This window comes from Macrobrachium nipponense, chromosome 20 (assembly GCF_015104395.2).
Source record: "Macrobrachium nipponense isolate FS-2020 chromosome 20, ASM1510439v2, whole genome shotgun sequence".
Taxonomy (NCBI): Eukaryota; Metazoa; Arthropoda; class Malacostraca; order Decapoda; family Palaemonidae; genus Macrobrachium; species Macrobrachium nipponense.
In genome coordinates, this window is record NC_061089.1 from 61017778 (window position 1) to 61041261 (window position 23484).

The window sequence follows — 23484 nt, forward strand, 5'->3', positions numbered from 1 at the left end:
AGTAGATATTTCATATTTAGCGAGTTGGATGTAGATAATCCTATTTTAGAAGTAGCTCCTTTGTCAGTTTCAGCTCCTGCTCCCTGCACCGAAGCCGAAGATGCGCCTTCGGAAGTGGCGCTCAATGAAAAGCCACCATTCGCAGTATGGAGAGGAAAATCAAGCAACTAGAAGGTAAGAGTGATTCCAATAGTGATTTGTGCAGTGAACCCAGTGCAGTGGAGGGTGCGTCTGATCGGCTCCCTAATGCTTCCAGGCCTAGACCTCTTCCAGACTCCCAGTCCCCAGTGGAGGAGGAAAGTCGAAAGCCGCAGGAAGGTTAGGGAGCATCCCCAACGGTCAGGCGTCCCCTCGGTAGCTCCTGTTGATCGTTCCCAGGCTACCTTGGATCGCTCCAAGAGAGAAAATTTTGCGCCAGTGCTTCTCGTCGTCGCCTTCGCCTTCTCCTAAAAGAGGATGGAGCTCTTCGGAAGCCTCGCGCCCTTCGAAGAGAGCCTGGAACGCTCCCTGCGCCCCGCCCTTCCAGCCCTGAAGTTTTTTTCGGAAGAGCCTGAGGTGGAAGCGAAGAAGCGTAAGAGATCTCAGGAGGTTAGCGTTTAACCCCGAGCGGAGATCGAGCCTCGTCTCCTGTTCACGAGTTTGTGAATTCTCCTGCAAGGGTGTTGGCTAACCTTCAGGCGCAGATTTCGGCTCTGGCTGGCTCTCTTTGCGTGTCTTCTCGTCGTAGGAAGGACGTCTCGCTTCCTGTAAAGAAAGTCCAGGCTCCCCTCTCCTGACTCTCGCTATTCGACGGAAGCGGCGCGCTCACCTGTGCGTTCGGATTCTCGCAGGAGGCTTTCTGCTTCGGACAAGATCACATCTGCGTCTAAGCGACATTCGCCTGACAGACAAGTTTCTCCTTCGGACAAGGAGCAAACTGCGCGTAGGAGATCCTCACCCTACAGACGCTCTTCTCGAGACAGGGATCGCTCCCCTTGACAGGCGCCAAGAGCCTAGTAGGCACTACTCACCTCGTAGCCGCTCCTCGTCTCGCCTCCACTCTCCGGTTGACAAGCGCCCTAAATCTGACAGGCGGTCTTCGCTGGACAGGCGTCAAGAGCTGGTTAGGCGTTTCGCCTGGCAGGCGCTCTTCTCCCGACTTTTACTCGCCTCGAGTCAGGCGCCGAGAGCCTAGCAGGCGCTTCTCCCCTGGTAGGCGCTCACCTAGTAGGCGCTCGTCGCCAGAGATTTTCTCGCCTCGTTCAGGCGCCAAGAGCCTGGTAGCGCTTTTCGTATGGCAGGCGCCGTTCGCCTGGTAGCCGCTCTCCTTTGGATAGGCGCCAAAAGAGCCTGATAGAAGTTTCTTCTTCAACAGGCGCTCTGCACCTGACTGCCGCCTGACTCCTATTAGGCTTCAAGAATCTGGGAAACGCACTCCTCCAGACAAGAAGGATGTTGCAAGTAGACACTTGCCTGAAGCATTGTCTCCAAGACGTATACGTCTAACTTCCTCTAGAGACTCCGTTAAGAATAGTCGCGCCTCTAAGGATCAGGAGGGCTCTTCAGCTCAGGAGGAACAGGACCCCTCAGAAGAAGAAGGACCAAAAGACGCCTCAGTTTCCTCCTATAAGAAACTAACAGAGTTACTCCTGCAAGAGTTTGGAGATATCCTTTCTCCTGTGGCTCCCCCTTCTCCTCTTTCGTTATTCTCCACTTCGAAGACGTCGAAGGTTTCGTCTTGTGTAAGGATGAAACCTACGGTTTCCATGAAGAAGGCGCTGAGAGGTTTTGGGGAATGGCTCCTTTCTAAGGAAGAGAAAGGGAAGACGGTTTTTTTTCTTTCCCTCCGTCTAAAACTGACTGGCAGATTGGGATTTCTGGTACGAATCGGGAGAACCTTTATGCTCGCTCTCCCTTCGTCTGAAACTGACTTGGCAGATTGGGATTCTGGTACGAATGGGAGAACCTTTAGGCCTCGCTCTCCCTTCTCGTCTGCGGACTCGGACTTCTCTTCATTAGTGGATTCTGCTCGTCGTTCCGCCCTCTTGTCCGCCAAGACTACGTGGGAATGAACGAACTTGACCACTTACTGAAGGGAATGTTCCGAGTCCTGGAAGTTTTCAACTTCCTTGATTGGTCTTTAGGTGTTCTGGCTAATAAGACCAAGACCCCAGATGCTCTGTCTCCTGAAGATCTTAACTGTGTACTCACTTGCATGGATAAAGCAGTGAGAGACGGATCGAGTGAAGTCCTCCTCACTGTTTGGAGCTGGAGTGCTTTAAGAAACGGTCGGTCTTACTGTTCGTTTCTCACGAAGGCAAGTGTCATGCGCAAAGGGCCTCGCTCTTGTATGCTCAACTCTCTCCTCTTCTGTTCCCCAAGAAAATTATCCAAGATGTCTCGAGTGCCCTTTCAGCTAAGGCTACTCAGGACATGTTAGCCCAGGCGGCCAGGAAAACCTCGCTCTGTCTTCCAACCCAAGACCAAGAAAGAGACTCCTCTGAGACAGGAGCCCTTTCGAGGAGGACCCGCTGTCAGAGGTTCTGCAACCAGAGGGACTAGACCTTTTAAGAGAGGTAAAACCTTCTCTAAGTCAGTCAGAGGGAAAAAATAGCGGGTCAAGGACTCCAGACATCAGTGGGTGCCAGACTACTGAAATTTGCCGACGTCTGGGCCCACAAAGGGGCAGACAATTGGTCCCTATCGATTGTCAGCAAAGGATACCTCATTCCCTTCTCGTCAAGACCACCATTGACGACAACTCCGAGGGAGTTGGTAGCCAAGTACAAGGACCCCATCATGAATCAAGCCCTTTCTCTAGCAGTAGATCTCATGCTAGAGAAGGAGGCTATAGAACTAGTGAAAGATCCCCGCTCTGCGGGCTTTTACAACAGATTTTTTTCCTATTTCCGAAGACTCAGGAGGATGGAGACCGGTGTTGGATGTAAGCGCCCTGAACGTCTTTGTGGAAAAGAGGAAGTTCGCCATGGAGACAACTTCCTCAGTGTTAGCGGGCTCTTCGTCCAGGGGACTGGATGGTGTCTCTAGACCTTCAGGACGCTTACTTTCATGTGCCGATCCATCCTTCTTCACGGAAGTATCTACGATTCATGATGGGAGGAAACATCTTCCAATTCAAGGCCTTGTGCTTCGGCCTATCAACTGCACCCCAAGTTTTCACGGGGTTAATGAAAAACGTGGCGCAGTGGCTACATTTGGAGGGAGTGAGGGTGTCGCTTTATCTCGACGACTGCTAATCAGAGCAGAGTCTCAAGAAAGATGTCTGGAGGACCTTCAAAAGACCCTTACATTGGCAAGTTCGCTGGGACTTCTGGTGAACTTCCAGAAGTCTCAATTAATCCCCAGTCAAGAGAGGATCTATCTGGGGATTCGGATAGCTTCTCTGGCTTTTCGGGCTTTTCCGTCGCCAGAGAGGATAGCTCGTTGCTACGAGAAAATAACGACCTTCCTAGAGAAAGATGCATGCACAGCGAGGGAGTGGATGAGTCTGCTGGGGACTCTCCTCGCTGGAGCAATTCGTTTCTCTAGGAAGGTTGCATCTCAGGCCTCTACAGTTCTTCCTATACCAGAACTGGAGGCGTCTCTCCCTAGATCGGAGTTCTCCTTCAAGATCTCAAGGGAAATCAAGAGACCTTCGGTGGTGGAACAACCCACTTCGATTTGTGGAAGGAATGTCTCTCTACATGCCGAACCCCAGCCATGTGTTGTTTTCACAAGCATCGGAGGCAGGTTGGGGAGCGACGCTCGGGACAAGAGAAGTGTCAGGCACCTGGAAGGGGGATCAGGTGTCCTGGCACATCAACAAGAAAGAGTTGATGGCAGTCTGGATGGCATTGAAAGCCTTCGCACCCCACGTCCGAAATGCAGTAGTGCAGGTCAATTCGGACAACACAACAGCCTTGGCGTACATCAAAAAACAGGGGGGGACGCACTCCTTCTCCCTGTACGAAACAGCAAGGGATCTTCTGCTGTGGTCTCAAACAAGGAAGATCAGTCTTCTCACCAGATTCGTACAGGGAGAAAGGAACGTCAGGGCCGATCTCCTGAGCAGGAAGAATCAACTCCTGCCTTCCGAGTGGACCCTCCACTCAGAAGTATGCCAAGACGTGGAGAAGATGGGGCAGACCTCACATCGATCTCTTTTGCAACAGTCAAAGAACGCAAGAATCGAACTTTACTGCTCCCCCCGATCTCAGACCCAGGAGCAGTATCAGTGGATGCGTTTCTCCTAGATTGGACAGGGCTAGACGTCTACGCCTTTCCCCCCTTCAAAGTACTAGGACAAACCCTCAAGAAGAAATTTGCTATCTCGGAGAGGACAAGAATGACGCTAGTAGCTCCGTTCTGGCCCGCCCAAGATTGGTTCACAGAGGTACTGGAATGGTTGGTGGACTTTCCAAGAGCACTTCCACAAAGACAAGATTTGCTCAAACAACCCCACTTCGACAGGTATCACAGAACCTCCCCGCTCTCAATCTGACTGGCTTTCGACTGTCAAAAGTCTTGTCAGAGCGAAGGGGTGGGTTTTTCGACAAAAGCTGCTAAGGTCTATCGCCTCAGCTAGAAGACCTTTCGACCCTTAAAGTCTACCAGTCGAAGTGGGACGTCTTTCGCCGTTGGTGCAGGAAGCCAGAAGTTTCCTCTTGCCAGTACCTCTTGACTCAGATAGTAGATTTCCCTAGTTTTCCTCAGAGAAAAATGCGGTTTGGCAGTATCTACTATCAAAGGATACCGAAGCATGCTGGCCTGCGGTATTCAGACATAGGAATTTAGATCTTTCGAATAACAAAGATCTTCATGATCTCTTAAGATCTTTTGAATCTTCCAAGAAAACCTCGAGCGAAGTTCCAGTTTGGAATCTGGATGTGGTTCTTCGTTTCCTGAGGTCCGCTAGGTTTGAACCACCACATTTAGCCTCCTTCAAAGATCTCACGAGGAAAGCTCTCTTTCTCATGGCGTTAGCATCAGCTAAAAGGGTTAGTGAGATTCATGCCCTAGAAGGAAGGGTAGGTTTCAAAGGAGATTCCGTGGTTTGTTCCTTCCTTCCTTCGTTTTTTGGCAAAAAATGAGAACCCCTCAAATCCGTGGCCAAGGAACTTTGAGGTTCGTGGTTTATCTGCCATAGTAGGGGTAAGAACCGAAACGAACTCTTTGCCCTGTTAGGAGTTTAAAATACTACCTTCAGAAGAAGAAAACCCTTAATGGCATTGAGGATAGACTATGGTGCTCTGTAAAGGACCCCAGCAGACCATTGTCGAAAAATGCGCTGTCTTTCTTCATTAGAAGTGTTGTGAAAGAAGCACATAAAGCTTGTAATGAGGAAACATTTCAACGATCCTAAAGTCAAGGCTCATGAAGTAAGAGCAATTGCCACTTCCTTGGCCTTTAAGAAGAATATGTCTCTTCAGAATCTGATGAAAACTACATTCTGGAGATGTAATTCAGTATTCGCCAACCACTACCAATAAAAGACGTCAGTATTACGTATGACAGTGCTTCGCGTTAGGCCCGTACGTATCGGCGGATTCGGTGCTGGGGCAGGGAGCTGAAATATCCTTAGTAGTTTTTTCCCTGTTTTTTTTTGGTAATTTGAGTTCTATGGTTGTATGAAAAATGATGCAGGTAGGCATCTTTTTTCGTTTCGTAATGCTAATAACGTTAGTTTGGTTAGGTGATCGGATTTGGTTTGAAGCTCCCTGCGTTGGTAGTGGACAGGTTCTGTCATAGAAAGAGGCGGGGAACCCCCCAAGTTGGACATGATCCGACTTGGATTCTACTAAGTAAGCGGATATCAAGTCCCGTTAGTAGACCCAAAGAGTCTTTTTCAGCTGTAGGTCACGCCCTCGCTGTAGCTTTATGGCTATGCAGACTAATAGACAGTATCTATGAAGTCTTCAGCCTAAACAGGTAAGAACCAAGGTTATTTTTATCCTACAACAGGTGTTGTTTACCTTTTCTTTGTTATTTTCTGTCTTGTACCCTCCACCAAGGGTGTCAATCAGCTAAGTATATGTCTGACAGGAAAGTTCATGTACAAAAATGATATTGTTATTTTACAATAAAGTTTTGTACATACTTACCTGGCAGACATATACGATTGATGGCCCGCCCAGCCTCCCCTCAGGAGACAGGTATAAGAGAGAAAAAATCTGGCAAGAAAGGTATGATGGTTCTTACACCCGCCTCCCAGCGGCGGGTAAGGTAGATCACCTGACCTACCTGTCGCGTTAGCCGCGAGTTTTGAATTCTGTCGTGACGTCAGAGACGTAAGCTAAGTATATGTCTGCCAGGTAAGTATGTACAAAACTTTATTGTAAAATAACAATATCATTTTAGGCAAGGATACTTAAATTATACTCTAGTTGTCTGTGGCCAGGTGTAAAATTATTGAATAACCTTAATTAGGAACCTCTCATGCTGTAGGTAGAGATTCTGTGTAGATCAGATGAAAATTGTTGTGGAGATGCTCATTACTTTTGTGAGTATGTATTTGTATAGGAGTGTAGCCAACTGACACAATAATCAGTAATGAATGTTAGTTGTGCACCATACTGTTTACTGTGAAATTTCTTGAAGAATTACTGAACTATAAACAGGACTCGTATTGTAAAATTTGTAGGTGTAAATAAGTTCTGTTTTCATGTAAAGTGTTGCTAGACCCATGAAAAGGGTACCTTTAAAATTTAATAGTATTTAGACTAATTTTTAGAAAATGTTTGCAGTGAATCTGTTTAATTGTTAAGTAATTATGTTTTGTTAGTAACATGTGAGTGAATCCCATATTTGAGATTGCAAATGTATGTTCATACAAATTACAAGCCCTCTTGGTTAAACCTTTAACTAGATGTCTGATAAGGACAGATAAATAGTGCCAAATACTATGCTTAAATATTTTGATATAGTATTTAGAAGATACAGTAATCTCTTATAACATAACAGTTTCATTTTAAGCACTCACTCATGTATTGTACTTATTTTCTTCATCAAGCTATTTTTCCTATGCTTCTTCATTTTCACTGCCTGAGGTTGCTGGGTTTCCAACTTGCTTTTGCTATTGTAATCATGAAAATATTGTAATGAGAATTTTTATTTTGCTATTTTTATGGTTGCACGTACTGTAATTGTACTAAGACTTCCCCAGCCGAATTGTGGTTTAAAGTATTATGATTTTATATAAATAAAAACTACATGCTTGTTTTGCTGGTTGGGCCATTATCCCATCCAGATGACTATATCTCCTACAATTGATTCACCTTGCCAAAAGTGTGATTACAGGATGGTAAAGGGATTCCTCTAGTCAAGGAAAAGTTTCTTGGAAAATTTATGCAAACTGTCTTTCAAAATTGATGACATCTATTAACAACTGGTTACACTGTGAACTGTAAAATATAAGAAAATAAAGGAGTAAGTATTTATGAATTTTTTCTAATTTTAGTTTTTCATTTAAAATTTCTTTGTATTAACAGCAAGAAGGCCGAGGGAAAGTGATTGTTATGGAACTATGTACAGGTGGATCTCTCTTCAACATTTTAGATGACCCTGAAAATAGTCATGGCCTTGAAGAAGGAGAGTTCATTCTAGTCCTTTCACATTTAGGTACAGCATAATAAGATATTTTGTTGCCTTATTATATACTATTAGGATAAACCAATTGTTATTACTTATTGTTTCAGTGTAGAAACAAATTTCATTAAGAGAAGTAGTTATGTTCAATCTAAAGGTTAAAAACTTTAGTAGAAGAGATTTGCATTGTCAAATAACAATTTTGAACAATTTTCTTAAAAGTTAGTTGAATGGTTGTAGCTATATCATACAATTTGGTAAAGTAGCATTTATGTTGGAAGATTTGTTTTAACCCTTAAGGGACAGGCTGAATATGTCAAGCACACCTCCCGGCAGGGATACTAGAAGGTTGGCTAATTTAAAAAAACACATCAATGGAAAGAGGAAGTTATGCAAATGCACATGATGTAAGAAAAAAATTTTTAAAATTTTTTCCTGCCTTTCATGGAAAGTTGATAGTGACTATTTACTACCCTGTTTGGGGCTTTTTATACAAGATGCATTAATTTTTTCTAAGTAGCTTACCAAGTAATTACATGGCTATTGTTTCATTCACAGCAGTTTAGATTTAAATTTCGCGGTATCGACACTGATATTGTGTAGGTGACACCAAGCCTCGCCCCATAGCGAGAGGGTTAGGAAAAACTTGGCAGACAATACTTATTCCATTTCTGTGACTCCTGCTGGTAACATTTGGTGTTGGCAGCAGTTGTTCTTTTTGTGCCAGTTATTTACCGGAGTTCGGTATCCAAACCGGAAGTCGAGTAGCTTCAGCCAAAAACTTCAAGATGAGGTTTTACTTGTTATGTTGTTTGTTATAGGATATACATCAATAGTTCTCTTGTACAGTGAAATTCCAGTTAATTTATTAACTACCTTTTTGCTGGTTGGCGTACTATAATTTAAACATTGGTTTATTGAACCGATATTTACATTTGTTATGGACCTGGTATTGTTCGATAATACCTTTTCAGTAGTGAACTTGCAATCTTTTACTTAACTAATCTTTACGATGAGTAATGTAATAACGTAAAATGTTGCTGAGTTTGTAGTCATGTAACAATATAAATATTGCATTTCCTGCCGTCTTTATCGAGTAGTGTAATAATATAAACATTACAATTTTAGTGTTGCACCTTAATTCTGCAAGCTTTTCTTACAGGATTATAGTATTTATTATTATTAGTTAATAAAGTTCTGATTTAAGTTTTTTCACCCCTTTTGCTTAACAGCAAATTTGCAGTCTATTGCTCAATACTGCAATAAATTTGTAGTCTATTGCTCACTACTGCAGTGAAATTACAGTAAATTGAATTGCTTATCACTCTTTCCTTTCCAGAATTGGTTTAAATGAAAGGGTATAATGTAGCAGGAGAGAATTGTACTTAGTTATGATGGGCTTTTGGGGGATGGTCTAGCCGAGGTCCCAGTAAACCAAATAAAGAATATAAAACTGCCTAAAGTGAAGATCATACAAGAAGGTATCCAGTATACATAGGTAGTAAGTGGTCTTACCGTAAGAAGAGTTCCAGTTGCCAAGTAGACTCAGAACTCATAGTGGATCCTGAGCGTCCAATAGGAACCAAGAGACTAGTACAGGGGTTCCCAAGCTTATCTTTGCATAACCCCTTTTAGCACTTTCAACTCTTTAGTGCGACCCCAAGTAAGAAAAGATTATATGTGTGTGTGTGTGTGTGTGTATATATATATATATATTTATATATATATATATATATATATATATATATATATATATATATATATATATATATATATATATATTATATATATTATATTATATATATAATATATATATATACAGTAGTCCTCGGGTTACGCTGGTCCTCGACTTACGATGTTTCGTGGTTACGAACGCGCCCCCATAAAATATAAAAAATAATATTTTGCGTCGTTCCGTCTTACGCGGTTTAGAGTCCGTTTAAGCAACGTAAAACCAAACGCGAACTAGTTCCGGGCCGCACAGCGGAAGAATACGCTTTGTGGGGGAGAGGACGGCGTCGCTACGCTACGCTCATTCCTCGCCCATACGCCATTTTGGTTGTTTACACTGCCTCTCTCTCCCTCGTGTTGTATCGTTTTTGTAACTTTTTGCTCTTTGTTATGGCTCCCAAGCGCAAGGCGGACTCTTACTGATGGTAGTGCATCGAAGAAAAGAAAGGCCATCACCATGGAAATTAAAGTGGACATTATAAAGCGATCTGAGAAGGGAGAAACGCCAACAAACATTGGCCGCTCGCTTGGCCTTAGCCGTTCGACCGTTGCTACCATTATCAAAAGATAAGAGCGCATCATTGAACATGTGAAAGGATCTGCTCCTATGAAAGCGACAGTGATAACTAAGCAGCGTAGTGTCTAATAATTGAAATGGAAAGGTTATTGGTGCTTTGGTTGGAAGACCAAAATCAACGGCGTATCCCAGTCAGCCTATGGTGATTCAGGAGAAGGCGAAAAGATTGTTTGAAGCGTTGAAAAAAGAAAAGAGGGGGAGGGAAGTGAAAGTGAAGAGTTTTGTGGATAGTAGGGGTTTTGGTTTATGCGATTAAGGCTCGGGCCAATTACCATAACCTTAAATTGCAAGGTGAAGCTGCTAGTGGGGATGAAGAAAGCAGCGAGTGAATTTCCTAAAGCGTTGTCTGAGATAATTAAGGAGGGGGGTTATTCTGCTCAGCAAGTGTTTAACGTAGACGAGACAGGTTTGTTTTGGAAACGTATGCCTAACCGCACTTACATCGCCAAGGAGGAGAAGTCAGCACCCGGTCATAAAGCCAGCAAGAAGAGGCTAACTTTACTTCTTGGGGTAATGCTGCTGGCGACTTCAAACTGAAGCCCTTGTTGGTGTATCAGGCTGAAAATCCAAGGGCACTCAAGGGCATTTGGAAGGGTCAACTACCAGTAATTTGGAAGTCCAACAAGAAGGCATGGGTGACACTTGCAGTGTTTGAGGACTGGTTCGTAAACCATTTTGTTCCAAGTGTGGAGCGGTATTGCGCCTCCAAGGGTATCCCCTTTAAGGTGTTGCTAGTGCTGGACAATGCCCCTGGACACCCTGCCCAGCTGGGAGACTTCAACCCTAATGTCAAGGTGGTTTACCTTCCACCTAATACCACGGCCCTTTTACAGCCTATGGACCAAGGAGTGATTGCTTCGTTCAAGGCCTACTACCTACGAAGGACAATTGCTATGGCTTTACAGGCAACTGAAACCCAAGAAGGACTTGACTCTGAAGGACTTTTGGAAATCCTACAACATCCTTGATGCTGTAAAGAACATTGCTAATTCCTGGGAGGAGGTTAAGCAAACAAACATGAATGGTGTCTGGAAGAAAATTTGTCCTCAATTTGTGAATGATTTCCATGGGTTTGAGGGGACACAGTTCAGCTAGTTGTCAAGAACGTTGTTGCCCTGAGTAAGGAAATCAATTTGGAGATGGAGGTTGATGATGTTACAGAGATGCTGGAGTCTCATGGCGAGGAGTTATCTGCGAGGACCTGATACAACTGGAGAAGCAGATAATAGAGGAAGAAGAAGAAGCACCCACCCCAGAGCCTAAGGCTTTCACAAGGCAGGACTGATAAGAGGTTTTGCAGAGTTGCAGCAAGCGTTTGTCAACTTTTGAGGCTCAGGATCCCAACTTGGACAGGTTCACTAGGGTTTCCAGAGGCGTCATGGATTTGATGCAGTGTTACAAGGAGATCTTGGATGAAAAGAGGTCGCTCTCTTGTTCAGACTAACCTGGAGCAGTATTTTAAGAAGGTAGAGAGGCCTGCAGGAGATCCTGTACCCTCTACCTCAGCTGCCTCTGCTAATCCAGACTCGCCTGCCCCACAGTCTCCAGCACCTTCCTGAATGTTCTGCTAACCAGACTCACCTGCCCCCAGTATCTCCAGCCACCTTCTGTAGGTTCTGCCGCACCTAAAGACTCACCTGCCCCAACATCTCCAGTAGTATGTTCTGCCTCACCTCAAGAATCACCTGCCTCAGCATCTCCAGTACTAGTATGTCTGCACACCTCAAGAATCATCTGCCTCAGCATCTCCAGCAACTTCTGGAGGTTCTTTTTTCTCTTCACTAACCTCCCCCAGTCTCTTCCAGCACCGCAGCTTCCTCTCCAGTGTGCAAGCCAATCAAACTAATTAAGGTAAGGAATTGTTCTCTCGTTGTTATTGATAGGTATTTACATTAAATCATGTGGTATTTTTCAATGTTCCGACTTACGCTGAAAATCGTGTTACGACGAATCGTAAGAACGGATCAACGTCGTAACTCGAGGACCCCCTGTATATATATATATATATATATATATATATATATATATATATATATATATATATTATATGTATATGTATATATAATATATATTTGATATATATATATATATATAATATATAGTATATATATAGATATATATATATATATATATATATATATTATAGTATTATATATGTATATAATATATATCTAATATATATATATAGATATATGTATATATATATATATATATATATATATATATATATATATATATATAATAATAATATATATATATATAAGATATATATATATATAATAGATATATTATATATATATATATATATATATATATATACATATATATATATATATATATAATATATATATATATATCTATATATATATATATATATATATAATATATTAATATATAAATATATATATATATATATATATAATATAGATATATATATATATATATATATATATATATATATATATATAGATATATATATAGATATTATTATATATATATATGTATATATATATAATGGGTTAACGCTGTGGGCATGGGATTCTTAAGTTACTGTGGGTCATGCAAGAAATCAAACGCTCAGTGATTAATTTAACACCGGTCTTATATTCTAATGAATTTACACAAGGGCCCGAGTGAAATGAACTTAATATCTATAGTACCGGGCGGGATTGAGACCGAGCGAGGAACCGGCAGTGGCACGAGGGGGAAACGGCACGTCCACCCATTTGCTTGACTGACGGCTAACTCCTTCCTCAAGGGGAAACCTTGGCATTCTCTCTCTTTCCGTCTACTCCCCCACAACTCCCGATATATTCCGTCCCGTGTTGATTGGCTGCGGCACCTCTCCTTAGGTATGTGACCAATGGGTGCCAATATAGGTGACGCTAAAAGAACCAACGAACTTTTGGGGGGGATGTTTGGGGGAGGTGACGCTTTCTTCTTCATCTTAGAGAGAATGACGGTTAACGACCTCATGGCATCTTGTAAGATGTTCCGATATTCTAGGGAAGTTGTTTATAAGCCCTCTAGAATGGCTTATCACTCACTCCCCAAACTCCTTTGCGTCCTCGCAAAGCTATAGTTTCCGCCTTGTCCCATCTCGAGTCTCTTTCCTCAATGTACTGATTTATCTAAATTCAAATTAACTATCTTAAAGGGGGCCATTTGACGTGTGTACAAACCAAAGGTTACAAGTAAATTGAACACGCCTTACAACATCGTAAAATCTTTAAAAAAAAAAAAAATTAACTAAGAACAAACACTCTTTCCTGGAACAGATCAAAATTTAAAAAAAAAGAAATCATTCAATAAGTTCAGGTTCATAATCAAAACAAAATGTGGTGAAAACAAAAGACAGAAAATTTTACACATTCAGCCACTGCCCTTGGCAATCACGACACATGGCACCCATTTTTAATGACATTGTATCACGTTAATCTATTAAATTTCTTCAAATAACAAAAACATAATTTTGTACATGAACTTTCCTGTCAGAACATATACTTAGCTTACGTCTCTGACGTCACGACAGAATTCAAAACTCGCGGCTAACGCGACAGGTAGGTCAGGTGATCTACCTTACCCGCCGCTGGGAGGGGCGGGTGTAAGAACCATCATACCTTTCTTGTCAGATTTTTTCTGTCGTCGGTGTCGACCACACCTGTTGTCGGTACCTCTTGACAGTTGGATTCTTTTCTCGTTTTCGCCCTGGATTGTTTCTACGGACTTTTGGTGAAGTACCCGATACTTTTGGCCTGGCTTTCGCGATTTGTGGACAGTTATTGGACTTTTCTTTGGATTTTTCTTTGGATTTTTCTTGGATTCTGATGTCTGATGTTGATACTAAGAAAACTGCTATGTTTAGAGTTTGTTGTATGACTGAGTGTAAGGTGAGGCTACCGAAAGCTGCGGTAGACCCTCACACGGTATGTTTGAAGTGTAGAGGGAATGAATGCACCTTTAATAACCCTTGTAATGAATGTGAAAAGCTGAATGAGGATGAATGGAAGTCTTTGTCTTCCTACTTGAGGAAGCTTTGAAATAAAAGGATAAAGTTAGGAAAGCTTCTTTCCAGGAGCAGTAGTAGATCTCGTATTAGCGAGTTGGATGTAAGTAATCCTATTTTAGAAGTAGCTCCTTTTGTCAGTTTCAGCTCCTGCTCCCTGCACCGAAGCCGAAGATGCGCCTTCGGAAGTGGCCTCAATGAAAGCCACCATTCGCAGTATGGAGAGGAAAATCAAGCAACTAGAAAGGTAAGAGTGATTCCAATAGTGATTTGTGCAGTGAACCCAGTGCAGTGGAGGGTGCGTCTGATAGGCTCCCTAATGCTTTCCAGGCCTAGGCCGCCTTCCCTTCCAGAACTCCCAGTCCCAAGTGGAGGGATGGAAAGTCGCAAAGCCGCAGGAAGGTTTAGGGAGCATCCCCAACGGTCAGGCGTCCCCTCGGTAGCTCCTGTTGATCGTTCCCAGGCTACCTTGGATCGCTCCAAGAGAGAAATTTTGCGCCAGTGCTTCTCGTCGTCGCCTTCGCCTTCTCCTAAAGAGGATGGAGCTCTTCGGGAGGCTTTCTGCCTCGGACAAGATCACATCTGCGTCTAAGCGACATTCGCCTGACAGACAAGTTTCTCCTTCGGACAAGGAGCAAACTGCGCGTAGGAGATCCTCACCCTACAGACGCTCTTCTCGAGACAGGATCGCTCCCCTTGACAGGTGCCAAGAGCCTAGTAGGCACTACTCACCTCGTAGCCGCTCCTCGTCTCGCCTCCACTCTCCAGTTTGACAAGCGCCCTAAATCGGACAGGCGCCCTTCGCTGGACAGGCGTCCAAGAGCTTGTTAGGCGCGCGTTTCGCCTGGCAGGCGCTCTCTCCCGACTTTTACTCGCCTCGAGTCAGGCGCCGAGAGCCTAGCAGCGCTTCTCCCCTGGTAGGCGCTCACCTAGTAGGCGCTCGTCGCCAGAGATTCTCTCGCCTCGGTTCAGGCGCCAAGAGCCTGGTAGGCGCTTTTCGTATGGCAGGCGCCGTTCGCCTGGTAGCCGCTCTCCTTTGGGTAGGCGCCAAGAGCCTGATAGAAGTCTTCTTTAAAACAGGCGCTCTGCACCTGACTGCCGCCTGACTCCTATTAGGCTTCAAGGATCTGGGAAACGCACTCCTCCAGACAAGAAGGATGTTGCAAGTAGACACTTGCCTGAAGCATTGTCTCCAAGACGTATACGTCTAACTTCCTCTAGAGACTCCTTTAAGAATAGTCGCGCCTCTAAGGATCAGGAGGGCTCTTCAGCTCAGGAGGAACAGGACCCCTCAGAAGAAGAAGGACCAAAAGACGCCTCAGTTTTCCTCCTATAAGAAACTAACAGAGTTACTCCTGCAAGAGTTTGGAGATATCCTTTCTCCTGTGGCTCCCCCTTCTCCTCTTTCGTTATTCTCCACTTCGAAGACGTTCGAAGGTTTCGTCTTGTGTAAGGATGAAACCTACTGTTTCCATGAAGAAGGCGCTGAGAGGTTTTGGGGAATGGCTCCTTTCTAAGGAAGAGAAAGGGAAGACGGTTTTTTCTTTCCTCCGTCTAAACTGACCGGCAGATTGGGATTCTGGTACGAATCGGGAGAACCTTTAGGCCTCGCTCTCCCTTCGTCTGCGGACTCGACTTCTCTTCATTAGTGGATGCTGCTCGTCGTTCCGCCCTCTTGTCCGCCAAGACTACGTGGGGATGAACGAACTTGACCACTTACTGAAGGGAATGTTCCGAGTCCTGGAAGTTTTCAACTTCCTTGATTGGTCTTTAGGTGTTTCTGGCTAATAAGACCAAGACCCCAGATGCTCTGTCTCCTGAAGATCTTAACTGTGTACTCACTTGCATGGATAAAGCAGTGAGAGACGGATCGAGTGAAGTCTCCTCACTGTTTGGAGCTGGAGTGCTTAAGAAACGGTCGGTCTACTGTTCGTTTCTCACGAAGGCAGTGTCTCATGCACAAAGGGGCCTCGCTCTTGTATGCTCAACTCTCTCCTCTTCTGTTTCCCCAAGAAAATTATCCAAGATGTCTCGAGTGCCCTTTCAGCTAAGGCTACTCAGGACATGTTAGCCCAGGCGGCCAGGAAACCTCGCTCTGTCTTCCAACCCAAGACCAAGAAGAGACTCCTCTGAGACAGGAGCCCTTTCGAGGAGGACCCGCTGTCAGAGGTTCTGCAAACCAGAGGGACTAGACCTTTTAAGAGAGGTAAAACCTTCTCTAAGTCAGTCAGAGGGAAGAAATAGCGGGTCCAAGGGACTCCAGACCATCAGTGGGTGGGGGGCCAGACTACTGAAATTTGCCAGAGTGCCGGTCTGGGACCCACAAAGCGGGGCAGGACAATTGGTCCCTATCGATTGTCAGCAAAGGATACCTCATTCCCTTCTCGTCAAGACCACCATTGACGACAACTCCGAGGGAGTTGGTAGCCAAGTACAAGGACCCCATCATGAATCAAGCCCTTTCTCTAGCAGTAGATCTCATGCTAGAGAAGGAGGCTATAGAACTAGTGAAAGATCCCCGCTCTGCGGGGCTTTTACAACAGACTTTTTCCTAGTTCCGAAGAACTCAGGAGGATGGAGACCTGTGTTGGATGTAGCGCCCTGAACGTCTTTGTGGAAAAGAGAAGTTTCGCCATGGAGACAACTTCCTCAGTGTTAGCGCTCTTTCGTCCAGGGGACTGGATGGTGTCTCTAGACCTTCAGGACGCTTACTTTCATGTGCCATCCATCCTTCTTCACGGAAGTATCTACGATTCATGATGGGAGGAAACATCTTCCAATTCAAGGCCTTGTGCTTCGGCCTATCAACTGCAACCCAAGTTTTCAACGGGGTTAATGAAAAACGTGGCGCAGTGGCTACATTTGGAGGGAGTGAGGGTGTCGCTTTATCTCGACGACTGGCTAATCAGAGCAGAGTCTCAAGAAAGATGTCTGGAGGACCTTCAAAGACCCTTACATTGGCAAGTTCGCTGGGACTTCTGGTGAACTTCCAGAAGTCTCAATTTAATCCCCAGTTCAAAGAAGGATCTATCTGGGGATTCGGATAGCTATTCTCTGGCTTTTCGGGATTTTCCGGGCTTTTAGCTCCCAGAGAGGATAGCTCGTTGCTGACGAGAAAATAACGACCTTTCCTAGAGAAAGATGCATGCACAGCGAGGGAGTGGATGAGTCTGCTGGGGGACACTCTCCTCGCTGGAGCAATTCGTTTCTCTAGGAAGGTTGCATCTCAGGCCTCTACAGTTCTTCCTATACCAGAACTGGAGGCGTCTCTCCCTAGATCTGGAGTTCTCCTTCAAGATCTCAAGGGAAATCAAGAGAGACCTTCGGTGGTGGAACAACCCACTTCGATTTGTGGAAGGAATGTCTCTCTACATGCCGAACCCCAGCCATGTGTTGTTTTCCGACGCATCGGAGGCAGGTTGGGGAGCGACGCTCGGGACAAGAGAAGTGTCAGGCACCTGGAAGGGGGGATCAGGTGTCCTGGCACATCAACAAGAAAGAGTTGATGGCAGTCTGGATGGCATTGAAAGCCTTCGAACCCCACGTCCGAAATGCAGTAGTGCAGGTCAATTCGGACAACACAACAGCCTTGGCGTACATCAAAAAACAACAGGGGGGGACGCACTCCTTCTCCCTGTACGAAACAGCAAGGGGATCTTCTGCTGTGGTCTCAAACAAGGAAGATCAGTCTTCTCACCAGATTCGTACAGGGAGAAAGGAACGTCAGGGCCGATCTCCTGAGCAGGAAGAATCAACTCCTGCCTTCCGAGTGGACCCTCCACTCAGAAGTATGCCAAGACCTGTGGAGAAGATGGGGCAGACCTCACATCGATCTCTTTGCAACAGCAAAGAACGCAAGAATCGAACTTTACTGCTCCCCGATCTCAGACCCAGGAGCAGTATCAGTGGATGCGTTTCTCCTAGATTGGACAGGGCTAGACGTCTACGCCTTTCCCCCCTTCAAAGTACTAGGACAAACCCTCAAGAAATTTGCTATCTCGGAGAGGACAAGAATGACGCTAGTAGCTCCGTTCTGGCCCGCCCAAGATTGGTTCACAGAGGTACTGGAATGGTTGGTGGACTTTCCAAGAGCACTTCCACAAAGACAAGATTTGCTCAACAACCCCACTTCGACAGGTATCACAGAAACCTCCCCGCTCTCCAATCTGACTGGCTTTCGACTGTCAAAAGTCTTGTCAGAGCGAAGGGGTTTTCGACAAAAGCTGCTAAGGCTATCGCCTCAGCTAGAAGACCTTCGACCCTTAAAGTCTACCAGTCGAAGTGGGACGTCTTTCGCCGTTGGTGCAGGAACCAGAAGTTTTCCTCTTCCAGTACCTCTGTGACTCAGATAGCAGATTTCCTAGTTTTTCCTCAGAGAAAAATGCGGTTTGGCTGTATCCACTATCAAAGGATACCGAAGCATGCTGGCTGCGGTATTCAGACATAGGAATTTAGATCTTTCGAATAACAAAGATCTTCATGATCTATTAAGATCTTTTGAATCTTCCAAGAAAACCTCGAGCGAAGTTCCAAGTTGGAATCTGGATGTGGTTCTTCGTTTCCTGAGGTCCGCTAGGTTTGAACCACCACATTTAGCCTCCTTCAAAGATCTCACGAGGAAAGCTCTCTTTCTCATGGCTTTAGCATCAGCCAAAAAGGTTAGTGAGATTCATGCCCTAGAAGGAAGGGTAGGTTTCAAAGGAGATTCCGTGGTTTGTTCCTTCCTTCCCCTTCGTTTTTGGCAAAAAATGAGAACCCCTCAAATCCGTGGCCAAGGAACGGGTTTGGAGGTTCGTGGTTTATCTGCCATGTAGGGAAGAACCTGAAAGAACTCTTTGCCCTGTTAGGAGTTTAAAATACTACCTTCAGAAGAAGAACAACCCTTAAGGGCATTGAGGAGTAGACTATGGTGCTCTGTAAAGGACCCCAGCAGACCATTGTCGAAAAATGCGCTGTCTTTCTTCATTAGAAGTGTTGTAAAGAAGCACATAAAGCTTGTAATGAGGAATATTTCAAGATCCTAAAAGTCAAGGCTCATGAAGTAAGAGCAATTGCCACTTCCTTGGCCTTTAAGAAGAATATGTCTCTTCAGAATCTGATGAAAACTACATTCTGGAGATGTAATTCAGTATTCGCCAACCACTACCTAAAAGACGTCAGTATTACGTATGACGAGTGCTTCGCGTTAGGCCCGTACGTATCGGCGGATTCGGTGCTGGGGCAGGGAGCTGGAACATATCCTTAGTAGTTTTTTCCCTTGTTTTTTTTGGTAATTGAGTTCATATGGTTGTATGAAAAATGATGCAGGTAGGCATCTTTTTTCGTTTCGTAATGACTAACCGTAACGTTAGTTTGGTTAGGTGATCGGATTTGGTTTGAAGCTCCCTGCGTTGGTAGTGGACAGGTTCTGTCATAGAAGAGGGCGAACCCCATTGACATGATCCGACTTGGATTCTACTAAGTAAGCGGATATCAAGTCCCGTTAGTAGACCAAAGAGTTTTCAGCTGTAGGTCACGCCCTCAGCTGTAGCTCTTATGGCTATGCAGACTAATAGACAGTAATCTATGAAGTCCCCTTCAGCCTAAACAGGTAAGAACCAAGGTTATTTTTATCCTACAACAGGTGTTGTTTACCTTTTCTTTGTTATTTTCTGTCTTGTACCCTCCACCAAGGGTGTTCAATCAGCTAAGTATATGTCTGACAGGAAAGTTCATGTACAAAAATGATATTGTTTATTTTACAATAAAGTTTTTGTACATACTTACCTGGCAGACATATATGATTGATGGCCCGCCCAGCCTCCCCTCAGGAGACAGGTATAAGAGAGAAAAAATCTGGCAAGAAAGGTATGATGGTTCTTTTACACCCCGCCTCCCAGCGGCGGGTAAGGTAGATCACCTGACCTACCTGTCGCGTTAGCCGCGAGTTTTGAATTCTGTCGTGACGTCAGAGACGTAAGCTAAGTATATGTCTGCCAGGTAAGTATGTACAAAACTTTATTGTAAAATAACATATCATTTTAAACATACACAACAAAAATAATGCAATGGAGTTTCATCATCTGTGAAAATCAAAAAAAGCTTTACAAGCATTAGTGTAATTTATGAAAGATAAAATAGGATGGAATCGGTGTTGCGACAAATTTAACACAAATAAAAACAACAAATCAAAGTAATGAAATAACGTACAATAAGCAATAACCACACAACAAAAAAAATTTACACACAAGAAATATGATCCACAGGTATAACATTTGTTCTGAAATAATTGGGACAAGTTTATATCAACAAAAACCTAAATTCGTGATACATTACAAGAAATAAGGTTTAAAAAAAAAAATAACACTGGTATGATTCTGAATCCTAGGCAAAGACGTGGGTTGGCATTTACAGACTCTGTTCACTGACCCCTTTCATTTACTTTGCAATAGCATTTACTTATGACATAGGCTCGGGAGCTCGTCTTGTGCTCTCGGCGGGCGCCCACTTGCGCCCTGTGTTTTTCCACTGGCTCGACTCCCAGGTACCCGGCCACCTTGGGTACGGGATACTGGTTGGTTGGTGTGGTACACCAACGCCTTGACGTATACTGTGTGCGACAGGTGTTTCTCGCTTTGTGCTTCTGGTACAATTAAGTGGAATAAGCCAGTATTTCGATTAATTTCTTTCACATGATGTGATCCCAACAGGCATGGTTTTATCCACCATCCTATCCATGGGTGGGAGCGTGTATACGCACCCACGAACACAATAATACTTGTATTACCCTGGCGCCGCAGGGAGTGGTCTCACCACATTTAATGCTCACGGATAGGAATTTAACAAGTACCACTTCGAGTGCCCTAATAAGGTACTTTTCTATGCCAGTATGCCTTTGCGTACGGATTTACCTAATAAAATGGATCTCTTTCAATAAAAAAAAATACTTAACAGGTTGCTTTTCCATCGTATTAAACACACGATAGTTACTTACAAATCTAGTTATGTCTCAAAGCAAGCCATCCCCAAAAGAAATGTTCACGGGCTCTTCTAAAAGATCTTTCTATGCCTACATGTCCAGCTTAAGTGCTAACATGATCTATGTGTATATCTGTCTCTACTAAGGCTCGAGGAAGAACGACTTGGGCTCGGATATTAGCGGCCCTTTTCCTATTTACTTAACATGACGTCTTTCACAATGAAAACACGTTTTTTGATAAATGCACAAAATTCGGGAACTCGTTACTCTCACCATCCACACAAGCCTTAATCTGACTAATCCAAGCTTCAGACACCTGACTTTCAACCAATTCTCGCACACTCCAACCACAAAAATCAACCACACTTTCATTCTCCGGGCATTTATTCTGGAATCCCCCGGACGGAGTTCCACCTGCATTTAACCAGCTACCGCCTCGGCCACTCCCATTCATTAGGAGAGTGCATGCGAGATTCCCGTTTTCTGCGCGTCGCGCTTACGTTTGATTGACTGTCATTGTTCGGTACCGTCGCGACGTTGCTGGCACTATGCCTGCAGTGCCTGTGCCACCAACGTCACGAGGTTTCTTTTGTCGTTCCTCCCTGCGCCCTGTAGCACGAGTTGTTACTCTTATGATGTTCCTGGAGAGAGCATCCGCCATCCTATTACCTTACCGGGGACATATTCAATCTTTACGATGTCAAGCTCTAAAATTTACTCGATCTAACGAGTTTGACGATTTGTAATCTCGCTCTTCTTTAGCAGGTACATTAATGGTTGATGATCTGTGAAAACCTTTATTTTGTGTCCCAGCAAAAATACGGTCTCTCCAGCAACCATAGGACCGCCAAAGCCTCTCGATCGAAGGTACTATAATTATTCTCTGCCCCTTTATATGCTCGTGATGCAAAACAAACTGGTCTTTCATTACTTTCATCGTCAATCTGGGAGATTACTCCTCCTATCGCAATATCACTGGCGACTGTGGTCACTAAAAAAGGACGATCGAACCTCGGATAAGCCAAGAGTTCGTCGCTCGTTAGGGCATCTTTTAATTCCTAAAAAGCTTCTTCCTCCTTCTCACCACATTGGAAACCAGGTTGCTTCCTTAATGCATCTAACGGTCTCGCTATCTGTCCAAAATTTCTAATGAACTTCCGGAAATAGTAACCCGCGAGTCCGAAGAAGCTGGCTACATCTTTCGCATGTTTTGGTAGTGGAAATTCTTTAATTGCTATAACCTTATTGGCACAGGCTTAAGGCCTTCGGAAGTTACTAGGTGCCCCCAAAAATTCTACTTCGGCCTGGAAAAACTTACATTTTTCTAAATTTATTTTCATCAGGTTAGATTTAAGCTCCTCTACAATGGCTCCATTACAATGATATCACATTCTAAATATACCAAAAACTTCCAATGCTAATTATAGAGGCTAAAACGCGTATCATTACTCGTGAAAAATGAGCTTTAAACATTTTTAAATCCAAAGGGAAGAAATTATATTCATATAGCCGATTATTTGCTATAAAGGCCGTTTTCTCTTTACTTTCCTCATCAAGGCAAGCCTGACTTGAGATCCAATGTGGCGAAAAACTTACTCTCCTTTACTTTAAGCAAAAGCACTCCGATCGAGGGCAATGGATAGGCATTATCCTTGGTAATGGCATTAGCTTCTGTATTATTACTTAACTAAAATTATCATTATTATATTTTATTTATTTATTTTTTTTTTTTTATTTATTCATTTATTTAATTTTTCAATTTTATTTATCAATTATTATTTTTTTCTCTTTACCTAACCCGGGGCATTGACCAGTTGATCTTAAATGGACTCGTATCATTAGTACTTGAAAAGAATAACAATCTGGTTTAACTACGAGAATCTCAAAGAGGTCAACACCCAGGTAACTACTAATAATAACAATAAATTTAACATTAAACACTATTGGTGGTGGTTTCTCTTGACAACCACTTTGGCTATTGAGGAGAGGCTCTAGGGGGGCGGGTTTGGTCTCCTACCCTCAAGGTGGAGGACTTGAAAACCGACAACAAAAAAATGAACAAAATAAAAGAAATCCATCTACAGTTTCCACAAAACATTAAGCAAAGCAATATCAGTGAATTGGTTACTATTCATTGACTAATAAGAACAATTCGTAATTAAATTACTCAAACTGCAATCACATATAAAATCACAAAAGGGTTCAGTTACCACAAATCTTATTAAAAAAGAAATTGACAAATCATAGTTTGTTATTGTTTACGTTATTCCTGATAAAACAAAATTTCTCAGACAAATTACTTGAATAACTTAAAAATTCGAATCAAAAGGACATATTCTAATAACACATAACAGACAATAAACTAATCACAAAGCCTTTTGATAAATTATATTTACAAAAATAAAGTTTAAGCTACTGTGAATAAAAACAAAACAAAACAACAACAAAACTTGTTTCAATGCGGGTTGCCCACATTTTCATACCCCATACTGTTTAAATTCTTCACAAAGACCCTCACTGACAATTATTATCTCTCCTCGTCTCCGCCCTTGGGTCCAAGACAAAGGATCCCAGCTGACCCTCCTTCCTCTCTCCACGTCGCCTTCCCTTCCTCTTGAGGGGAGGGGAGGAGTGTCTTGCTACACTCCC

General features: G+C 43.6%; 1 protein-coding gene across 7 annotated transcripts in view; it reads left to right on the forward strand.

The window, feature by feature from the left end:
- LOC135226510 (inhibitor of nuclear factor kappa-B kinase subunit epsilon-like) overlaps positions 1-23484 on the forward strand; it is a 282872-nt gene that overhangs the window by 97446 nt on the left and 161942 nt on the right. For all 7 annotated transcript variants that reach the window (XM_064266159.1, XM_064266133.1, XM_064266186.1 and 4 more), the window contains one exon: positions 7467-7596. In XM_064266159.1, the coding sequence (XP_064122229.1) occupies positions 7467-7596 (130 nt within the window). The remainder of the gene's footprint in view (positions 1-7466; positions 7597-23484) is intronic.